Here is a 23460-nt window from a genome sequence, read left to right on the forward strand (position 1 = left end):
TTTGTGCTTTATTCGCAAAATAATTATAATTTTATTGAATAATTTTCCTAGAAAAATATTCAGTACAGAACGGTACTCTTATCAATATACAGTTATTGATAAGTAAGCTTTATCGCTCGGTCGCTAACTATTCCTTTAGCAATTCTTTCATTTTAAAAGGTAATCACAATTTTTCTCTCTTTTCATGAGATCTATTTGAAAGATTCATCACACAAAAGCCCCCAGGATATTTTAAATAGGTAATTGGGAGACGAGTCGAAACAATGACTATTTGAAAAATCCGATATTGTGATGAATACACTATTTCCTCTCCTTACTTCTACGAAAACTCAACACTTAACACTAAAAACAATATATCGTGCACTTTCGGCTACGAAAAATAAATAATTGATTGTTCCTTCTATTGGATACAATCGAAATACAATAATTAATGAGGTCTCTTTGGATCCTTCATTAAAACAACTCCACAACTTCCATTCACGGGTGGCTTATGAGCAGACCCATAACTATAACAAATATACAAAATTTCACATATTACTTCTTAAGATTTGAATAGTATTTGCAACAAATATAGACTTTCATCATTTTTTCATAGTTATTACAGGTTTCGACTCTTTGGTTTGGCTTTTACATAAATTGGGTGAGAGTGTGATTTTACTTCGGTGACTTGACAATCGTCTACCGTTTGACTCGAGCAATTCCTTATTTGCGCTTAGTACGTTGCGTACAAACAGGGTTACACTTGAAATGGCTTTCTTGATCTTTATCAATGCTGGTTACAAATATTAAGTCTTCAAGATTATATTTATCAATTTGAATTACAATTCATGATCTTTTGATGCAACAGTAATAAATTTCACATTTGAAGGTAAGAATTTCATTTTCTTTGGAGTTTTTTAGAGATACATTCATATAACACAGAACATGCGCATTTCGTGCAATTTAACATAAATATATATTTTTGGTTGCGTTTTTGCTTATGATTTCACATTAAATAATAGGTTACAATAATTAACTAACGATATTGCTTTGATTCTATTAACATTTGACTCTAGGATTTCGTACACATTGGTTGGTGGGACGAAGAAAATTATCGAACAGGCTTTGGTTCTGAATAGATTTTTTCTATCGATTCTGTATTTCGAGGTTAGATTTACACATTTTTTCAAATAAACTTTGTTTATTTTCTTTCCTCCTATTCACTACTAATTTCATGTTATTTCTAATTTATAATTATTTTCCGTGGATAATATAATTCTTGTTTCTGTTTTTCAGTTGTGTAGATGATGCCAGGCGATTGTTTCGGTGATGACTGTAGCACGAGACTGATGGCTTGATCAGGTTGGTAAATTTTTAGAGTTGTCTTGTAGTTTTATTTTCTTCTGTTATTAAAGTTGATTTCGGTTTCTTCATTTGAAGTGAATTAATAATATTTCATTATTAGCTGAGATGCGGCGAAGCTTAGGTTATGTTGATTATTAGGCTGTAGTAGAAAGAGGCTAGTCTGCAAAGATATGATTCAATGGGTAGGCTGGGACTATGAGGAAGTTTGATAGTTGATGTATTCCACAAATGTAGTTTCCAGTTGATTGAAAAATTATTTCTTCCTTAAGCCCCCATCTAAATTTGATTCCTGATTTATTTCAAGTTCCCATTCCAATTTGCAACTATCCATTTTATTAAATTTGGCTTAAAACGAATGTGCCGACGAAGTAGGTAGATCTCTTCAGCCAATGTTGTCCTTCTTTGTTTACCGGTAACATGCAGTTTAATCTTTTTAAACCTTACATGCCGGTGATGTGTGTGGATTCTTGTTGATAATATTTTCCTTTTTTGCATGCCGGTGTACAGTCTACTTGATTTTAACCGGACATGACTGCGGTGGTTGTAGGTCCTTCTTAATACTGTCTTCCTTTTTCCTTGCATGCTGGTAAAAGATTTGATGTAGGATTTCAGCCTTATATGACGGCGGTGTAGATGAATTCTATTAGTTGGTTTTCTTCTTTGACGTATTGTAATCCTTCTTGTTTGTTGTTTTGATTTGTAGGTTTTCAGTTTTGGTTGTGATTCTGATTTGTTGTATGTTTCCATTTCATTTCTATTGTTTATTGGACTATCTTCATGAATGCTGGGTTCATATGTTGCAGGCGCTGTCCTCGGTGGATGGATGGTGATGTGGGCGGTCGGCGGTCCGGGCTGCTCTTCCACTCGGCGGGCAACGTCCTTGGACTCCTGGTAGTCGGCGCGCGGTGGTATGGGCTGTCCCTCTACCTGATGGATGTCGTCCTCGGCCTGGCGGGCGATGTCGGCTGGTCCCTCTCGGCGTTCTGCGGTGTGCGGCGCGACTTCAGTCCTGACACTCTCGGTAAGTTGGTCTCCCATATATGTGCCATATTCGTTTGCCTGTTTTATGATCTTCTTTTCAAGTATGTTTGCTTCCGCATGCATGGGTTCAGGCTCTGGTCCAATATTGATTCTAATTGTCTGACTTTTCTCCTTGATTTGCCGTCCTAACATCCTGCTTCTTTCCGCTGCTTCCTCCAACTGTTGATCCAGTTTCTCAAAACCTTTGTTCACTTGCTTTCCTCCACTGTTGGATTTCCTTCTTCAATTCTTCTCTTGCTTGTTCGTTTTCTCTAATTAGTTCTTCATTTGCTTGTTTGCTTCCCCTAACCATATTGTTTAGCGTTTCATTTATTTGTTTCTTTTCTTCCTTTACTTCTTGGATTTCCTTCTTTAATTCTTCCTTTGTTTGTTCATACATCTTGGCTATTGCTTTCAGGAGGGTGTCCATATCCATGGCGGGATCGGGTGTACATCTAACGGTCATCCGCTGGTTCTTCATCCGAGCAACGGTACGAGAAATGGGAGTTCCTGACTCGGGGGCGTCGTCGTCCGTATGCTCTCCCGATGTTTCGTCCTCCGGCTCTTGGGCTGCCGACGGATCTTCCACTAGGATGCAGCTCTCCTCCACCTGTGTCGAAGATAAATCATCCAGTACATTGGGATGGAAATCGGCGGATGCGGTGGCGGATGCGGATGGCGGCGAACAATCGGGTGAGAGGTCCTCGGTATCCGACAGACTTGGATTGACCTGGTCGTTTCCTGCCATAGTTTGCGGAAAAATAGCACAACGAAAGTGTGCAGTGAATAAAAAACGTGAAAGTGTTGTGATATACAAAATAATTGGTAAGGAATCCAATAGAAATTGTTATAGCGCAGTAGTGAGTGAAATACAGAAAAAGTGGTTTAACAATGTGTTCAGTGATAAAATGAGTCAAGTTAGCAATATCGTTAACATAAAAATGACACGAACATACAGGATACACAGTGAACACTTATGCAGTAATACAGGTACGCCTCTTATAATTTATTATTACTATTATTATAAATATTTTATTCTTATAATTTCTTGCCGCAATTCTATATATAGGCTAGTGTTCTTCGCAAAATTTTATATAAAAGCAGTGATACTCTGCTTAAATTATTCCGCAATATATCCGTGATTTAATTTTACTTCCCTCTTTATGCTTTAAAAACTTTTAAAAATGTAAATAACTTCAATCCTCTTTTCTGTAAATATTTATAAATTGTTTCAATATAGACCTAATATTCTTCAAATAATATGACCTTTCTTATGATATCTCTTATACCTATGACTTATAGTACGACCAATTTTCGAATAACACAATAATAAAATTCTGAGTTCGATTTTTTCTCTAAAAATTCATCAATCGATAAATTTCTTTTCTGTTCAAAAATTGGGTATGGTACTTCTTGTTATTTTATATAACAGTGAATAGTCAATATTAAGTTCGAAAAAATTCACAACCATGAATTTTTCAAAAAATTTTCCCGTTGTCAGCGCTATAGTATACTGAGCAACTAAATAATCCTCGCAGTCGATTATCCACCTCTTCAATGCCTATCACTGTTGGGCGCCAAATCATGTGGTGCTCTTCCTGGGGGAGTCACTCTCACCTCCAAGGATAGGACAACACACTTAGGGTGATGTAATGCTGTATTTAAATGCCTCACGTTGGGCCGGCAAATCATGTGGTGCGTTTTTTAACGGCTTCACACATGTAGGGTGAATCTTGCACTGAGTCAGTGGTGTAGTGGCTATAAATTTTGCAATGGCGTGTGAGGACGCTGAGTGAACACCAGACTGATTGACTCACTACAAGACTCAATACAATTGTCGGAATCGCGGGAGGCCTAAACGCTCGCTCACCCTTGATTCTTCTAATGACAAATTGTATTGTGATGAAATTTTTATAAGTAGTGTAGCGGACGCTAAACACTGAATACGGATACTTTAAAATTATTACCTGTGAAGAATGAGCATACAAAATCATACAGGTCGAGCAAAAATCCCGATGTAGATAATTTACGGGACTGCGTCTCTAATAAGTTCTGAAGGATTAAAAATACGGTATTTGGACCAATATCGTTCAGAATATACTTCGAGAACAGAGTCTTGTCGGGTTTTAAGCTCTATTGTAGGAATTTATATGATCTATGGCTGCCACTGCTGTACAATTGATGAATTCGCTCCAAATTCGAGGTAGGTAACAGATAAAAGCTGATATATGAGCAGGTAAGGACAAAGAATAAATATCTCGATCTGACTCCACTCGCTACATCCACTTAGACCTGTTCCAATATCCAGCTTGATTCAATTATTCCAATGATCGTATTCGATCGGTTCTTGATGATATAGAACGTATCAGACACAATAATTGACAGGCTTAAGAAATAATCGAACTCAGAAAGCGAATTAACAAAACTGAAATATATTATAATAAAATATATGATCATACAGTGCAGATTTAGAATTTGATTTACAGGTCGATAATAATATAGCATTAATAGAATAGTTAAAAATTTTCTTGTACTTGCATGATACCATGCGTGATTCAACAGAATTTTACAATTGATAAAATTGAACAGTTATGAAAAAATAGTGAAAAAATGAATTATAGAAAATATTTTTTTTAAAATGTTCGGGGTCGTGGTTCAGGCAGCGGAGGATAGTTAATCAACTACAAATTCTTATAAATTAAATGTGAATAAATTCTAGGCTCTTAAATGCTAAAGCGCTTGTCGGCGTGGCCAATAACTTAACGAAGAAAAATTTATGTTTTTCTGCACTGAAATATTTTCGAAGCGTAGATTGGGGCCCCTTTTAAAACTTATAACTCACGTGAATTTCCTTGGCGGTCGTGGTTTTCTTCTTTAGATCAAAAATCGTTTGATCGGCGGCAATCCAGGCTTCAATTTCAGCACGTGGGGAATTTTAATTCAAATATCTCCTTCACCGAATTAATTAAGGGATAGTTTACTTTAAGCTTTTAAATTTATCGATTGATGAAAACAGAAATTTATAAATAACAAATAGATTGGCCTAAAATATCGGCTCACAAATAGAACATTTAAAAATCGAACAAGAAATTTTACAAATAGGTCTTTGGTAACTATGAAAGAGATCTACACGGTAAGGATTTCAAAAGGGAAGTGCTGCTCTTTTCTCTAAGCTTTTAGGCTAGACCTTGCTTCTCAGAATCTCGATGTAATAATTTGCATAAAAATTTGCCATTGGTAGAACGCTTGTGACGTAAACATGACGTCAGTGGCAAGTAGTAGAATACAATTCCTTTAATTACAATAATAATTTAATTTATGTAATTCTTAAAACTGCTTAATCTTATAGACATAGTTCCTCTCATACAATGTACATGTGCTAGTGTAACTGATAAGGCAGGGTTATTGTCTGATAATAGATTAACATGTGTTGCTTTCAAACGATCACCGTCTTGGTGCTATTTCTATGCACTGTGATTGGTTTAGACCTACCAAAGAGATTTAATTACTATGTGGTTCAGTTGAATTAAATTATTAATAAATTAATATTCTTGTACAATTTTTATTAGGTTTGAGATTATTATAATTAATTTCTGCCATTTTATCAATAATAGAATTTCATGCTATGACCTATTTAGTTACAATAAGACCTGACGCATAATACAATTTCTTAAATAATAAATAATTTCAACAATAATACATACATTTTATTTTTTATTTTGAAATTCTTGATCCTTTATTGATAGTTTTATAATTTTTAGGAATGATATTTTACCTTGCATGAGAACCGGTATGATATTTGACAATGCTTTGGATCAGTCAGCTGCGTTCGAACTGTTTTAAAAACATCTGATCGATAGTAAACAAGTGTAACCTCAAAATCGGTGAGCGATTCATAAATAATTTGTGCTTTATTCGCAAAATAATTATAATTTTATTGAATAATTTTCTTAGAAAAATATTCAGTACAGAACGGTACTCTTATCAAATATACAGTTATTGATAAGTAAGCTTTATCGCTCGGTCGCTAACTATTCCTTTAGCAAATTCTTTCATTTTAAAAGGTAATCACAATTTTTCTCTCTTTTCATGAGATCTATTTGAAAGATTCATCACACTATCCATAGTGAACAAGATCAATTATTGTACCTAATTGATGATACTTATCGGGATGATGCTTTCTGCTCAAAATTTAATAATATATTTTTCCTACAGATACCCTGAAAAGTGACCATTTGTGCACTGATTGCAGGCTGCAAAGAATCACTTTTCCGCACTAGTGCGCAAAGTGAGTACTTTGCGTACTCCAGATTTGCAGCATGACAACGCTAAATAGTTAGTAGGTTATATGGAGCACCAGTGCAGCAAAATCAAAATTAAGTTGGTAACAGTGACTGCTGTGGCTGCTATAGTGAGCAGAGGTGCAACGAAGCACAACGCGCTAATTATTAAGTATATATTATAATGGAGGACAACGACAGCACAGTGCCACCACAGCACACACCACACAGCTGCCCCCCGCCATTCAAACACTACTACATTATTCAGGCAATTTTACCCATAATTACCCACTTTTCATATTCAATGGTAACTGTAGGAAAAATTAATGTGAAATACGTGCGCAAAGTTCGTTTGCTGCACTCAAGAAACCATTCCGCCCTCGCCTACGGCTCGGGCGTAAACGTTTCTTTCGATGCAGCAAACTGTCACTTTGCGCACTAGTTGCACAAATAACTATTTCCTACAGTTACGTTGAAAAGTGGCCATTGCTGCACTGATTACAGAACGCAAAGAATCACTTTTCCGCTCTAGTGCGGGAAAAATTTTTCTGCACTCCAGATTTGCAACATGACAACGCAAAATAGTTAGTAGGTTATATGGAGCAACAGTGCAGCAAAATCAAAATGAAGTTGGTAACAGTGACTGCTGTGGCTGCTATAGTGAGCAGAGGTGCAACCAAGCACAACGCGCTAATTATTAGTAGATATTATAACCAACGACAACATTTTTATTCAATTTGACAATAAATTAAGGTTTTTATCAATAATAAAATTACACAGAAAAACATTTGATGGATTTCAGGCAATTTTACCCATAATTACCCACTTTTCATATTCAATGGTAACTGTAGGAAAAACTTAATGTGAAATACGTGCGCAAAGTTCCTCTGCTGCACTCAACAAACCATTCCAATTACTCAGTAAACGTTTCTTTTGGTTTCACTAGTTGCACAAATAACTATTTTTCACGAGAAGCTATCTTCAGAAAAGCTGTGTCATAGTAGGCTATGTACTATACTGTGGGTGGTAAAATATTGTAGAGAAAATATGATTATTTATGATAATAGTGTTCAATTTTCATATCAGACTAGCAGGTAACCCGTGCTTCGCAAGTGTATATTCCAAAACTTGATTCACTAAAATCTTGAAGAATTGAAAATAGGCCTCATCTTCGGTTAATTGAGAATCTCTATGGAAAATTTCAAGTTAATCAGTCCAGTAGTTCAGACGTGATGATGCGTCAAACATAATTCTTCTATTCCGTACGTGTGTAGGCCTACGCCAGTTCTTCCCTTTATAATAGTATAGATAATGTCTTGTAACTTCTTATAAGTTTAAGCCTTCGAAAGTCTTTTTTACTGTATAATATCTCAATATCTAAGACTTGAATCGATCCAAATTCCGAATTTGATTTTGGATACCTGAATGAATTCAAAATGACTAAAGATGGAAATTACCGAGATATTGCAATTATTCAAATGCTAATGGATAAACTATCATTATTAAACGAAAATCCAAATTGAATGCTGTAATCCACCCCGAAGACTTCTGCTACTGCAAATATTGACAACAGGGTAAACAGCTAGATGGAAATTCGATGAGCGCTACTATTCAAAAAATTTTCGAATATGTCAATATTAATAATTTTTTCAATGTGTCGATATTTGCAGTAGCAGAAGTCTTCGGGGTGATTTACAGCATTCAATTTGGATTTTCGTACTATACTTTTCACCACGTCCGGGGTGAATTACAACATTTAAATGGATTTTCGTTCAATAATAATAATCAAAAATGAATTTACAGTAAAGCCCTGTACACACACACACACACATCGTTTTTTGTTCGACCTTATGAACTCTATCAGATTTTATCGAAGCTTGACAGACATCATCTGTATGAAATCATCTGTTTAAGTTAATCTAATATCTAATATAATTTATAAGGACGGAAAAATATCGTACGAACAAAATACTATGTGTGTGTAGCTATGTCAGTTTTTAACTTCTTCGATAAGTTTGCAAATTGTGTAATATGTCAATATAAAGGACTTGAATCTGTACAAATTTCGAATTTGATTTCGAATGTCTGAATGAATCCAAAATGAATTCACAGTAATGTGTCAGTTTTCAGCTTCTAAACAATATGATTATGTAATATGGAAAATGAATTAATATGTCAGTTTTTAATTCCTTAACAATACGATTATGTAATATGGGAACCAATTGTCATGAGCTTGAAGTTTGTAATTTGCCTGATATTTTCACTTAATACAGTTCCATAATAATAGTGTATTATGTAATCAACAATTTGCCTTCTAAGTTGCACGAACTTTTGAAAGTGAAAGTCCACGTTTGAATATACTCTTAAAACTTTTCCCATTGTTTGTAAGCGGTGGAATTTCAAGTTAAAACACAACAGTCACAAGCTTCTTCTATAGGCGCTATCTTTCTCCAACTGCTCACTCTCTCACTTCCTCTCTCTCTAGTAACAACTGCCTAGTAACAAGCTTTGTAACAATTGAAGAATAAATTATATCTATCTATCTCTCTCTTCCTCACTCATCCCCTCTCTCACATTAGTAGGAATCTCACGTTAGTGGGAAGGATATTTTGAATATTCTTTCCGAAGAATGGACATTGATATGTCCAAAGCTCCGCCAATTTATGTAGATGCATAGCAATATAATTTTCTATATTTATTATATTACAAATATTGCTTTTTCATATCATATACAGTTCAATAATTATTTTCTTAGTCTATATTATGTAAAATCATCTATAATTCTGCTGTATTGTAAGCTATTGTATATAAGTGTATGAGCCAGTATATATTGTAATCTACATAAATAAAGTACTCAATCAATCAATCAATCTCATATAAGTGCATAAGTCAGTATATATTGTTGTAATCTACATGAAAAAAGTACTCAATCATTCTCTCTCTTTCCGGCAACATTCAATAATCTTGTATATTATGTGAGTCAACTTCTAAATCGGTTTTCATTCACAGAAGTTGAAAGCGAGAGCATATTTTATTTCTGGTTGACCTGAGAAATACAATCGGCTTGAAATGGAAGCTCAAAGCTCTTGTAGATTCTTTGTTTGGAATCGTATGTGGAAGAAAAATTTAACGCTTGTTCCAAGAAATTCCACTTTTTTGGTTGGCTATTCAAGGAAAACTCGGAAAAATCATGCGTGAAAACCCTCATTCTCGGAATGCCATCTCCTCGTTTTTATACATTATACTGGTTTTAATCCGTAATGATCAGGAATCCTGAGAAAAGTCACTCTCTCTACAATATGTATTTTGTTACTAACTTGATCATTTTTTCAAACATTCCATGTTCTATGCGAATCTACTTTCGAATTTTCACTACTATAAGGACATGCAGTCATCAATTTTAAATATTAGAACAATATGCTTGTTTCCACTTTTTGTGTAGTTGAGAAGTTGATATTGTGGTCCATATTAAATAGAAAGACTTGGAAATTGCAAAAACCACAGATCTAATGATATAAAGAAAGTCTAGTTTCGGTTGTTACACCATTGTCAATCTCTGATGAACTGAGTTTATTGACAATGGTGTAACAACCGAAACCAGACTTTCTAAATATTATTAAATCTGTGGTTTTTGACAATTTCTTAGTCTTTTCATTTAATATTGCTTGTTTGTCAACTGGAGCGTTTTAAAATGCATGTATTTCGCGAAGTTAGTAGACAGACTAATGTTGTGTATTTCGAGTCACAGAACATAGGAGAAAGATTGTTCTCACATTCAAGAAAACTATTATTCTTTTTTAGCCCATATAAAGTGCTACCAACCGTTTCTTCTGCCACCAAACTCAATTCAGTAAATTTACTCAGAGTTTTATCCACTTGTTTGAGACACCAGATGTAATTATACTGAATAAAAACCCTAACAGCCACAATATTACCTACAAAGCTTCTCAGAAAGTTGGTTGTAATTATGTTGGAAATTTACAGTGTGCATGGTCTCCTGAAATTAAACAGGCGCTGTAGCAAAAATTAGTCGGAGATCCGGGAAGCAACGTATGGGTTTATTCTGGTGGAAGGCCTTGTAATTATATGGGTGCTGGCACTTTATATAAGTAGGCAGCTTTTGGATACTGGCAAAGTGTAATTAGGCAATAATTTTTTGTTGTTGCTGTATTCTAGCAGAAATCGGCCGCATATCCTGGAAGCATAGGAAAATCCTATTATATTAAGCGAGCGATTTCTGTATTTATATATCTGGTTATTTTTATATCTGGTAATTTTTATATCTGGCTTTTCTTATATATCTGGTTATCCATGTTTTACGGATCTCGAAAACGGCTCTAACGATTTTTACGAAATTTGGAACATAGTAGGTTTTATGATATGAAGATTCGATTGCACTAGGTCTCATTCTTTGGAAAACTCGCTGGATGACATTAAAAGGATAATTCATCCTTTAAAAGTTGTTGATGGTGAAAAGTGAGCATGTGAAAAATCAAAATATCGCATCCCCTAAATCCATAAGATGACATTTAGCCAGCTGTGAAATATAAACACGATCATTTTAGAGAATTGTGTTCTATTTACTGTCAGAGAATTCCGTTGTACAGTCATACTAAATCACAAAGAAACTGGCATTTCACATCAGAATTATAATAACTCCACACCTGACCACTTGAAAGTACTCACATGCACACAATTTTTAAAAAAATATTGAAAGCAGTGTTAATTGATGAATGTTTATGTTTTACGGATCTCGAAAACGGCTCTAACGATTTCCACGAAATTTGGAACATAGTAGGTTTATGATATAAAGATTCGATTGCACTAGGTCTCATTCTTTGGAAAACTCGCTGAACGACATTAAAAGGATAATTCATCCTTGGGAACCAGATGATAATTTCACTTTTTGTGTAATTGAGAAGTTGATATTGTGATAATTATTCATAATGAATGAAAAAGACTATGAAATTGTCACAAAACCACTGATTTAAATCAATGATAATTTCGTCGCTCCTCGATAACAGAAGATGCGTGTGCCTGTGTGGGAGAGAGACAGAATCATTTCCAGCTGTGTAATCATAATGAATCAGCGAGAAATTTTATCTAGCTAGACAATTTGATCGATCTGATCAACATAATCTGATTTGTTGACATGACATGATAATCCTCCTAAACTAGAGTATATCATAATTTTCAAAGTTGATCATTATTTGACAATTTCAAGTGATTAGTGAGTGTTATTTTGTTATTTGATTTGGTTTGTATTATAATCATAGAGAAACAATAGCGTTAGTAGATACCCCATGGTATGGGGCGTTTATGTCGCAATTTTTACTGTTATCTCAAGCCAATAGTCCACGTAGTTCTTTCCCGTGAAGCTTTATGACGCTGGTAGTCTCTCATATTGTGTTGTTCATACACTCTTACCCGGTTAAAATAGTAGAAATCGACAATAATGGACAGTAATCGGCTTGAGATAACAGTAAAAGTTGCGACATAAACGCCCTATACCATGGGATATCTACTAAAGGCCATTCCACACAGCACGTGGCGTGCGTGGCTGGACGCACGCTAGCTACTTTTCAAAACATCGCTTCCCAGCTAATCAAATGAAGCAATTGACATAGCAGCCACGGCCACGCGGCAACGCTTGCTGTACGAGCCACGCGTGGCTACCGTTCGCTCTCTGAGCGATCTTTTCAAACGTGTCCGGCCACGTTTTGGTCCGAGCATGCGCAGAACGTATACTAGACGTATACTATCGTATAGAATGTATACTATCATTGTCAGCCTCAAGGTCGCGCATTAAATGATGGAATTCGCCATAGGTCTTCCTTTTTTTATTGATTGGATATAACCACTGGTCCCGTGCTGTCACCGAATACAATAAAACCAGCTCATTATCATTACTACTGCTGCTGTTGGAGTCATCAAACCAAGGTAAGCCACAAGAAAATCCAGATTCACACGACGGGGCCGACGGAGTTGACATCTTCCTGCATACTGACGGGAAACGTGGCCGGTATAGCATCGCAACAGTCGTGGCGGTGTGAATTGGCATGTGGCTAGCGTGGCCGGCGTGGCGTGCGTCTAGCCACGTACGCCACGTGCTGTGTGGAATGGCCTTAACGCTATCGTTTCTTTATGATATAATTTTTTGTTTTAAAATGTTTGAACAGGAAATTTAACCTGAATTTAAGTGTATGGAACATAGCCTACTTTCTAGACTATTATTATAGTGTATAAATCGAAACTCGGGAAAGAAACAGTTTTGGGCTGTGCTGTTAGTACTTCCCCAATCATTTTGAAGAATTGTGTTCGGTTTATCAAAAGTCAATAAATGAATAACGAGCGAAGCTCGTCGCCCCGATTTTGTTCATATTTATTATAACATGGTCGATGATGAACAATGTAAAGCTGCGATTAGACCAAATTTATTAATAAAATGTTAATAACTCAATCCTTATAGATTAATATTAGATTGAACATAACTTATCATACACATGATGAACATGTGTGTTTGTCAACTTGCGTTAATAGAATCAATAGAAATAGAATTAGAGTTAATAGAATCTATAAGGATTAAGTTATTTACATTTTGTTAATAACTTTGGTGTAAACCCAGCTTAAAGATGCATACCTCTCTAATGTCTTTGATTGAAACTATAGACCTTATACAAATACAGTAATAGACTGGCTTCTCCACACATCTGTGTAATCACTTGTTAGCTGATTTATGATGAATAATTCTATAGTCTGATTTTTACTCTAATATCGAACTATTTTCTCTGCTCGAATGTTTTTTAAGTATATTTTGCTGGTACATCATAGTTAGACAGTTGAGTGGGTACTGGCACATTATAATTAGGAAATAATAATTTTATTTTGTTGCAGGATTCAACACGTACACGTGGAACAGCACGGCACACACGGATCGAGTGCCTGATGAGATTCTGAGCGTGACGTATGAAGACGGCAAATGGAGTAAGCCGTATTACGACTGTGGCGGAGGCAACATATGGATGCTCACCTACACGGTCCCTTTTTTCGGCTTCCAGAACGGATCCTACTTCTTCAAGTGAGTCTGTCGTTTCCAATTGCTTCTAGTTTGTTTCAATCTTCTGTTGAAGGAAGAATAACATTACAAAATCTGGTGTGGCGCACTCACACAACTTTCTTTGCCGTTATGAAAAAAATATGGTGTGGCACACTCACACAACTTTCCTTGCTCATATTTGAAACTAGGATCAGACCTTTGTATATGTGTATATAATTATAATTAATTGTTTCCAGAGTACTTTTTCACTTGTGTGAATTGTGAAATTCTATGATTTTTCTTAGTTGTCATTTTTTGAAGTCGTCAAAACAGCTGTTCTACACATGAAATATCTCGACTATGTGTTCTTTTTATGAACTGCTCTACCTACCTACCTCATGCACGAGAAGGAGGTGACTAATTCCATTTCTCAAGGATGGGGTGGACCCCCCATTAGTTTCCCAGAAAGGAGACTCATGCCAGTTAATAGAGCTGATGAATAACTATACAGAGTATGAATTTGAAAAAAATCGGTCAAGTTATTTTGAGAAAATCGTGAAAAACATGGTTTTTTTGGTAATTATCCGCCATTTTTCACAAGAATATCACGGAGCTCCTGCAATTTTCCAGAAATGAGACTCATTTCAGTTGATAGGGCTTATAAATAGCTATTCATGGTATAAATGTGAAGAAAATTGTTGGAGCCATTTTCGAGAAAACCGTGGAAAACATATTTTTTTTAGTAATTATCTGCCATTTTTTCCGCCATTTTGGATTCAATTTTATTGAATTTCTTATTGTCAGATCCTTTTGTATAAGGACCTTAAGTTTGAAATTTCAAGTCAATCGGTTGATTAGGAATGGAGTTATCGTGTTCACAGACATACACACATACACACACAGACCAACACCCAAAAATCATGTTTTTGGACTCAGGGGACCTTGAAACGTATAGAAAACTTGAAATTGGGGTACCTTATTTTTTTTGGAAAGCAATACTTTCCTTATCTATGGTAGTAGGGCAAGGAAAGTAAAAATCTGGTGTGGCGCACTCACACAACTTTACTTGCCTTTATGAAAATTGGTCACCAAAATTGATTGACGCTAGTGTTCACGCGCATCTGAAGTCTACTAATTCAAATATCTGAGCCAGCTGGTGACAAGACAATAACGCTGGAGACACACAAAGTCTGCTACCTCTTCATAGTGAATTATTTAATAGAATCAGCAGTTGCCAACAGTTTGCAATATTGAGGTAATAATATTTTCTCGAATAATTACGAGCTTATTTGAAATTTAAGATGAAAATGTTACAGAACATTAATTGTAGAGATTTTCATGCTCAATCCTTTCCACTTGAATTTTGTTGTCCAAATTGTATCTGAAGACTGATAATTGAGAATCTAAAATTAAACTTTTCATAGATGGGGCGGAGCTCCTGAAATTTTTACTTTTTACAGATATGAGATATGTGGCAGTTGATAGAGCTTTCCAATAATTATCATTCTAGGTATAGATTTGATCAAAATCGTTGGAGCCGTTTTCGAGAAAATCGCGAAAAAAACCTTGTTTTTGAAAACATTTCTCCATTTTAGCCATCATATTGGATTTCATTTGATCGAAATTGTTCGTGTCGCAACCTCATAGTTCAAGGAACTTAGGTTCCAAATTTCAAGTCATTCCGTTAATTGGGAGATGAGTTATCGTGTACACAGACGCACATACACTCTCTCTCACACACACACACACACACATACACACACATACACACACACACACACACACACACACCACACACACCACACACACACACACACACACACAACACACACACACACACACACACACACACAACACACACACACACACACAACACACACACACACACACACACACACACACACCACACACACACACACCCACACACCACACACACACACACACACACACAACACACACACACACACATACAGACCAATACCCAAAACCACTTTTTTGGACTCAGGAGACGTTGAAACGTATAGAAATTTAGAAATTGGGGTACCTTAATTTTTTTCGGAAAGCAATACTTTCCTTACCTATGGTAATAGGGTAAGGAAAGTAAAAAAATCAATTAGTTCCATTTTGAACATAGATATGGGGAGAGTTCCTCATATAAACGTTCACTTATGATTTTGATATATTTCACATCTGGAAATCAAGTATCAAACTAGAAAACTACCAATAAGATTTATTTTGAACATAAATATGTGGGTAGTTCCTCATATAAACTTGCATTTATGGTTAGGATTTCTATCGTTATGAAATAGAGTTACGAAACTCATCAATTAGAACACTCTCCTTTCTGCATTACCTTTGTTAATAGGGCAAGAAAAGTGAAAATCATAACAAGAGCTTGGAATAAGCTGCACTTCGACTTAACCTGGAAGAAAGTTCCCTGAAAATTTAACTCTTTTCTCCCATGTACAGAGCTGTGAAAAAATAGTGTAAAGTCTCAATTCTGGAACGATCCTCGTATGTAAAAACACTGGTTCTTTCTATCCATATATTCCACGTGGCCACTGGTTTCTACTACTCATATTATATTTCATGTAGGCCTACAAGTAGACTAGTGGATACAGTGAAGAGGTTTTGTGCATTACAATGTCTGCCGACCATAATATATGACCGCCATCTTGTCTGGGAGTGGTTGCTACGCCTCAGAGCTCTCTGCCTCAAAATGAATATACGAGCTGGATTTTGCAGAAGAAATATTTCCTTCTGACAAAGGGTAAAAGAGAGGAAACTGTTGCCTACAGTTGGGTCCATGTTGAAAGGATAGTGGAAAAAGATGGGAGTACTGCGTTGCCGATTCTCAAAATATTCATATCCGCCTTCTAATGAGGGTAGGCGGTAAATCTGATGTAATATTAACTGTCTATTCTTGATAAAGGAAAATCAATTATATCATATCTGTCAAAATATTCTCCAATCATTCAATAATGAATTTTCATAATTGGGATTGAATATTTTGTTGAATGCCCTGTATAGAGGATAGTTGTATAGGAATTAGAGAAGCAAGGGCTTTTTCTAGTAGTGAAACATTTGCCGAATTTAAAGTGATGACAGTACGTCAAATTTATATAAAGAAACTTCTCTACTATGCATGGATGAGAAAGGATGAATTTACAGTGAATAATAACGTTTCTATGTATAACCTGAGAGTTACATCTCTTAACATTTATAATATTAACTATTCAGATTTGACAATAGTGCGAAGACAATTGGGGTATCTTAGCTCAAAAATAATAAATATCACGCCAAATGCATTGTCAGAATCTCTTTCTAATAGGGGTAGACAGAGGATGGAACAGATAAATAAGTGGGTGATACAAATATTTTTTTCGACATCAGTCAAATATTATACAAGTAATTCGTTGTTAACTTCGATTTTTTGTAGCTTTGATTATTAGTAGATAAATTTATATATTGTCTAAACAGATGATACTCTCACTCAGCGATCAGGGTTTTGCCCTTGCTGGGTGGTGCCATGTAATTTTAATTTATTTGTAAAATAGCATAATATTATAATCTAGAATATTTCTTTTGTTTTTTATTTTGTATTTTGTTTTTATGGGCAATAAAGATGTTTGGAAAAAAATTCAATTTGTTGATTTCCAATGTTGAAATTGATTAAATGAAACTAGATGGAACTTATGAAATAATTTTAATGTTGGAATGACAAAATTGAACTCTGGATGAATATTGAAACAAAACTGTTACAAGTGATAAACAATCTATGCCGGTTGAAAACATCACAGGTGGCAATCGGATGATTCGCCACAGCTGGTATATCTGATAAAATATAAGTATAAATTTCCATATTTGGATTAGACATTTCCTATATTGATTATATTTCTACATTGTTAAAAAACAATAAGGCTGCGTTGCAGAGAAGGATAGCGCTATCTGCTTTGTCGAATGATTGACAAGGATAGCAACACCAATGTTGATCAGATACTGTCATTATAACGTGGACCTCACTATAAAGTATAGAGTGAAAGAGGAGGTTAGGAGGTAAGAAAGGACAGTGCTATAGTGAAGTCCACGTAATAATGGCAGTGGAGAAAGATAGGAGAACAACGTTGCCGAGCCTCTGTCTTGTCAATGCCTTCAAAAGACGGTAGCTGGTACAGGTTTATTGATGTAATTAACTGTTCATACTCGTTTAAAATAATGAATAATCATATTTTATTAAGCAAAAAATAATAATTTTCAGTAATATCACAATGAATTTTGATGATTAAGATGTAATATTTCGTTAATGAATAATTAATTCCACAGTGTTGAAAGACGTTCAGGCAACAGAGCAAAGCGAGAAAGGGATAGCACTATCTGCTTTGTCGAATGATAGACAAGGATAGCAACACCAATGTTGATCAGATACTGCCATTATAACATGGACCTCACTATACAGAATTGAACTGCCTCAAGCTGCCTGGTTCTGACTGGAGGGCACTTGAATGTACCCTTTGAAGGCTTTTCCCTTGAGAATGTTATTTGGGAGGATATAGTGGACTTTGCAAAGATCTCGAATTCTGTCACATCTTCTAGAGGCTCAGGATTGCTAGGTAGGTGAATACTCAGCGAAGTTACAAATACTTCTGAAACAAGGTATCCATTTTGCTAGTGATGTGTTAGGATAGGATTGGCACCTATAGTGAGGTCCACGTTATAATTGACCGAGCGAAGTGAGGTCTAAGATTCAAGTCGACGATTTGGCATTTCTCTTAATGTTTAAATGTTTATATGCTGCGCATTTACGGCGAAACGCGGTAATAGATTTTCATGAAATTCGACAGGTATGTTCCTTTTTTAATTGCGCGTCGACGTATATACAAGGTTTCTGGGAATTTCACATTTCAAGGATAATATGAAAGGAAAAAGGAGCCTCCTTCATACGCCAATATTAGAGTAAAAATCACACTATAATAGAATCATTCATCATAAATCAGCTGACAAGTGATTACACAGAATGATGTGTGGAGAAGCCAGTCTATTGCTAGGTATAAGTATTTCCATAAGGTTCAACTGTTCAACTTTCAACTGTTCACAGAACTACTAGTAACAGTGAAATTGATTAACATTGGTGTTGCTATCCTTGTCTATCATTTGTGTTATCGGATGGACACGTTAAACTGTCGGTCCCGGTTGAAGTATGACAGTCGTGATGCTCATTGACGGCTCAAATGATACTACAGTATATTCAGGCTAGGTGGAACTTCCGTCAGCAAATCCCCACCAATAAAAGCCAAACGAATATTTTGTTATTTGACAAAGCAGATAGTTCTATCCTTCTCTAGCTTAGCTATGTTGCCAGATCTTTCTATAACAGTTTAGAAATATAATTAATCATCAAAGTTTTTCATTTCAATAATAAATTACTTATTTGTGCAACTAGTGCGCAAAGTGACAGTTTGCTGCACCGAAAGAAACGTTTACGCCCGAGCCGTAGGCGAGGGCGGAATGGCTTCTTGAGTGCAGCAGAGGAACTTTGCGCACGTATTTCACATTAAGTTTTTCCTACAGTTACCATTGAATATGAAAAGTGGGTAATTATGGGTAAAATTGCCTGAAATGCGTGAAATGTTTTTCTGTGTAATTTTATTATTGATAAAAACCTTAATTTATTGTCAAATTGAATAAAAATGTTGTCCTTGGTTATAATATTTAATACTAATAATTTGCGCGTTGTGCTTCGTTGCACCTCTGCTTACTATAGCAGCCCATTCACTGTTACCAACTTAATTTTGATTTTGTTGCACTGTTGCTCCATATAACCTACTAAGTATTTTGTGTTGCCATGTTGAAAATCTGGAGTGCAGAAAAATTTTTCCGGCACTAGAGCGTAAAAGTGATTCTTTGCGTTCTGTAATCAGTGCAGCAATGGCCACTTTTCAACGTAACTGTAGGAAAAGTATATTTCGCACCTAGAGCAGAAAATGAGATTTTTCCCACTCGAAACCGGTTTTCCAAGTCCGAGGCCGTAGGCCGAGGACGAGAAAAGATTGATAGCCGGAAAAACATTTTTGCCCGTGGTAGGAACGCTATTTTCCACCACACACAAAAATAAACAATATATATATATGAGAATAGTTGCTTACTAAGCACTTCCGAAAGCAGAAGTGGAAGGTGATAGCTCTAGCAAATCTGAGGTAATCTGAATATCAGGAAATTTTCAAATTTATTTATTCAAGTCACAATACATTCCGGTCTATACACGAATCTACAAAAAATTACAGTATAACAGCTAATTATGCAAACAAATTTCACATATTATGAAAACTTATTAATTACAATGAAGATTGAATGGAACATTAGAATATTGATAATATAGTATTGTAATGTAACTACACAAATCAGTGGTGTTTCAACAATGAATAAATGATAACTCCAATGAATAAATATACACCCCACTATAAATTATATGTGTTGGGGTAAATAATTGTCCAAGTATTTTTATTTTCCATTCTGATTTGTCTAAATAACCTAAAAGATGATGTTCAATTATGTGGGAGGTTCAGTTTATACTTTTTTATTCTTCCAAATGACAATAAGATGATATTATTATAAATGTTTTAATTATTGAATAACGAACACAAATAATGAAAAATTTTCTGATCAGCTGTTTTTTTATCACCTTTCTTTGTTCCATGTTAGCGGCTGGAAAGCGTACTCTTTTCGGCCTAGGCCGGAAAGAAACCTGTTCTGACGTCAGACGAGAGTCGTCTGCAAACAATGTCTTTCAGATCTACTTAGGGACTGGAAAACAGCTGCTTTCTGTGCAGTGTGGCGGAAAATTTATTATTAAATCATAGAAGAATGCAATTTTTTCTGTATAGTGAGGTCCACGATATAATGACAGTGTTTGATCAGGAATGGTATTGCTATCCTTGTCTATCATTCAATAAAGCAGATAGCGCTATCACTTTTCTGCTTTGCTCTGTTGCCAGATTGTCCTTTAACAATGTTTAATCAATAATTAATTACTAACTATTTCATCTTTATTATGAACATTTATTATGAAATTATTGGAAAATGTAATGTCTTGCTTAATAGAATATGATTGATTACTCTAACAAACAATTGATTATGAACAGCTGATTACATCCAATGTTCTAGTATCAGCTATCCTCTACAGATGTCAGTGGAAAGACAGAGAATCGGCAACCCTGTTATCCTATCTTTTTCCACTGCCATTATAATGTGGACTTCAGTATAGAAACACTGGTTGCTGGACTTCTGGGATCCCTTGGGATCCCTTCTTTGATAGTAATGTATCAGAATAGGAATTAGGCTAGTACCTGTAATATCATCCCTAAGAACAGTGAAGAAACAGAACATTATTCTGGTCTTCTGAAATAAATACCTTGGTAATACTGTATTAGGATAGGATTGGCACCTATAATATATTATCATCCCTATGATTGTGAATGTGTTCACATGTTCACAGGTTAAATATACACATTACATACATACGATTTAATATTATGTACATCGTACATGGCTCGGATAATAATTCCATTAACGTGAAGCCATATTTGTTTGAAAGCTTGACAAGAACAAAGGTTCGCTTGTCAGCATATTGGCTAAGATCAAAGTGTAGCTCTACTTATTGTTTTGTCTTCTCCTTTTGTCTTCTTCTTCTTCTTCTTCTTCTTCTTCTTCTTCTTCTTCTTCTTCTTCTCCACTCTAGGAATCATCTACTAGACCTAATCTAGATGTAACCAGAGACAAATGATCTGATAGTTGAATACTTTCACTCAATGATTCCGGTTTGTAAATAAATATACTATTATGAACTTTTCAAAGTCGAGTTCTTGAACAGCTCAGTAGCCTCTACTCTCATATCTGCACTATTTTCCTATTATTTCATCATTGGCTCTATTGAAACAGACTGGACTTGATTAGAACAGCTGTATCAGGTCATAGAGAAGGCTAGAGATACTCTAGGCTAGTGGGAGGCTAGAAAGGTACTCTCCAGTTTTCCCAGTCTGAGATTGCAGATTAAAGGCTACTCAAGTCACATTGGATTCTGCAGCGCAGTGACTGAAAACCTTGATGTCAAATTAATTACGTTGATAGAATCTGGAACACTAAGACTGTTCAAGGTTCACTGCAGCTTTATTCCCTGTAGCTCAGCCGGCTCAGCCCTTGAATTAACTCCACCCAAGACATTGGCGAAGCTCTGATATTCTTTTTCTCAGATTGTCTCTTCTGAGCAGATTATCAATAATCTAGAAAACGTTATTCACGTTATTCTTATTACTTTCCTTGCCCTATATACCATAGGTAAGGAAAGTATAGCTTTCCAAAAAAATTTAAGGTACCCTAATTTCATGTTTTCTATACGTTTCAAGGTCCCTCGAGTCCAAAAACATGATTTTTGGGTGTTGGTCTGTGTGTGTGTGTGTGTGTATGTGTGTGTGTGTATGTGTGTATGTCTGTGAACACGATAACTCCATTCCTAATTAACCGATTGACTTGAAATTTTAAACTTAAGGTCCTTATACCTTGAGGATCCGACAATAAGGAATTCACTAGAATTCAATCCAAGATGGCGGAAAAAATGGCGGATAATTACTAAAAAACCATGTTTTTCACGTTTTTCTCGAAAACGGCTCTAACGATTTTTTTTCAAATTTATACCATGGATAGCTATTTATAAGCCCTATCAACTGGCATAGGTCTCATTTCTGGGGAAATTTCAGGAGCTCCGTAATATTCTTGAGAAAAATGGCGGATAATGACTAAAAAACCATGTTTTTCACCGTTTTCTCAAAAACGGCTCTAACGTTTCTCTTCAATTTTATACCATAGATAGATATTCATAAACCCTATCAAATGACATGAGTTTTTTTTTCTGGGAAAATTGCAGGAGCTCCGTAATATTCTTGAGAAAAATGGCGGATAATTGCTAAAAAACCATATTTTTCACGATTTTCTCAAAAATAACTTGACCGATTTTTCTTCAAATTCATACCCTGTATAGTTATTTATCAGCTCTATCAACTGGCATGAGTCTCCTTTCTGGGAAAACAATGGAGGGTCCACCCCATCATTGGGAAATGGACTTAGTAACCTCCTTCTCGTGCATGAGGTAGGTAGGTAGCGCAGTTCATAAAAAAAACACATAGTCGAGATATTTGTTCTGTAGAACAACTGTTTCGACGACTTTAAAAAAATGACGACTGAAAAAAAATAATCGAATTTTACAATTCACACAAAGAAAAAGTACTCTGAAAACAATTATATATACACATATACTGACAGAAGTCTGATCGTAGTTTCAAATATGAGCAAGGAAAGTTTTGTGAGTGTACCACACCAGATTTTTCAATAATGTAATAATGAATTTCCATGATCAAGATGAAATGATCTGTTTATAGAAAGTGCCTTTAAAGTGAGATCCACGTTATAAAAGCAGTGTAGGAAGATGGGGGAACAGCGTTGCCGTTTCTCTGCCTTCCATAGAGGATAGCTGATACCGGTATATCTCATGTAAAATTAATTGTTTATTCTTGTTTACAAACGTCAACTTGGCCTACCGTACTGAAATCTTGAAGAGTTCAAAAAAGGCCTGTAACCATCCTCCGTAAATTGAGAATCTCTATGCAAAATTACAAGTTGATCAGTTAAGACGCGAAGATGCGTCATTCTTGAATTTCCTATCCCGTAGATGTACTCTTTCTCTCTTATTGATTCTTTTCTACAATGAAGCACAGATCGAGAGAGAAAAAC

The 23460-nt window shown here is 35.4% G+C and overlaps 1 protein-coding gene across 1 annotated transcript in view; it reads left to right on the plus strand.

Annotated features, from left to right (window-relative positions):
* LOC111053690 (probable G-protein coupled receptor CG31760) overlaps nucleotides 1-23460 on the plus strand; it is a 463503-nt gene that overhangs the window by 127955 nt on the left and 312088 nt on the right. Inside the window, 1 exon segment of the mRNA XM_039419962.1 lies at nucleotides 13539-13722. Within this exon segment, the coding sequence (XP_039275896.1) occupies nucleotides 13539-13722 (184 nt within the window).

Source organism: Nilaparvata lugens, chromosome 2 (genome assembly GCF_014356525.2).
Source record: "Nilaparvata lugens isolate BPH chromosome 2, ASM1435652v1, whole genome shotgun sequence".
Taxonomy (NCBI): Eukaryota; Metazoa; Arthropoda; class Insecta; order Hemiptera; family Delphacidae; genus Nilaparvata; species Nilaparvata lugens.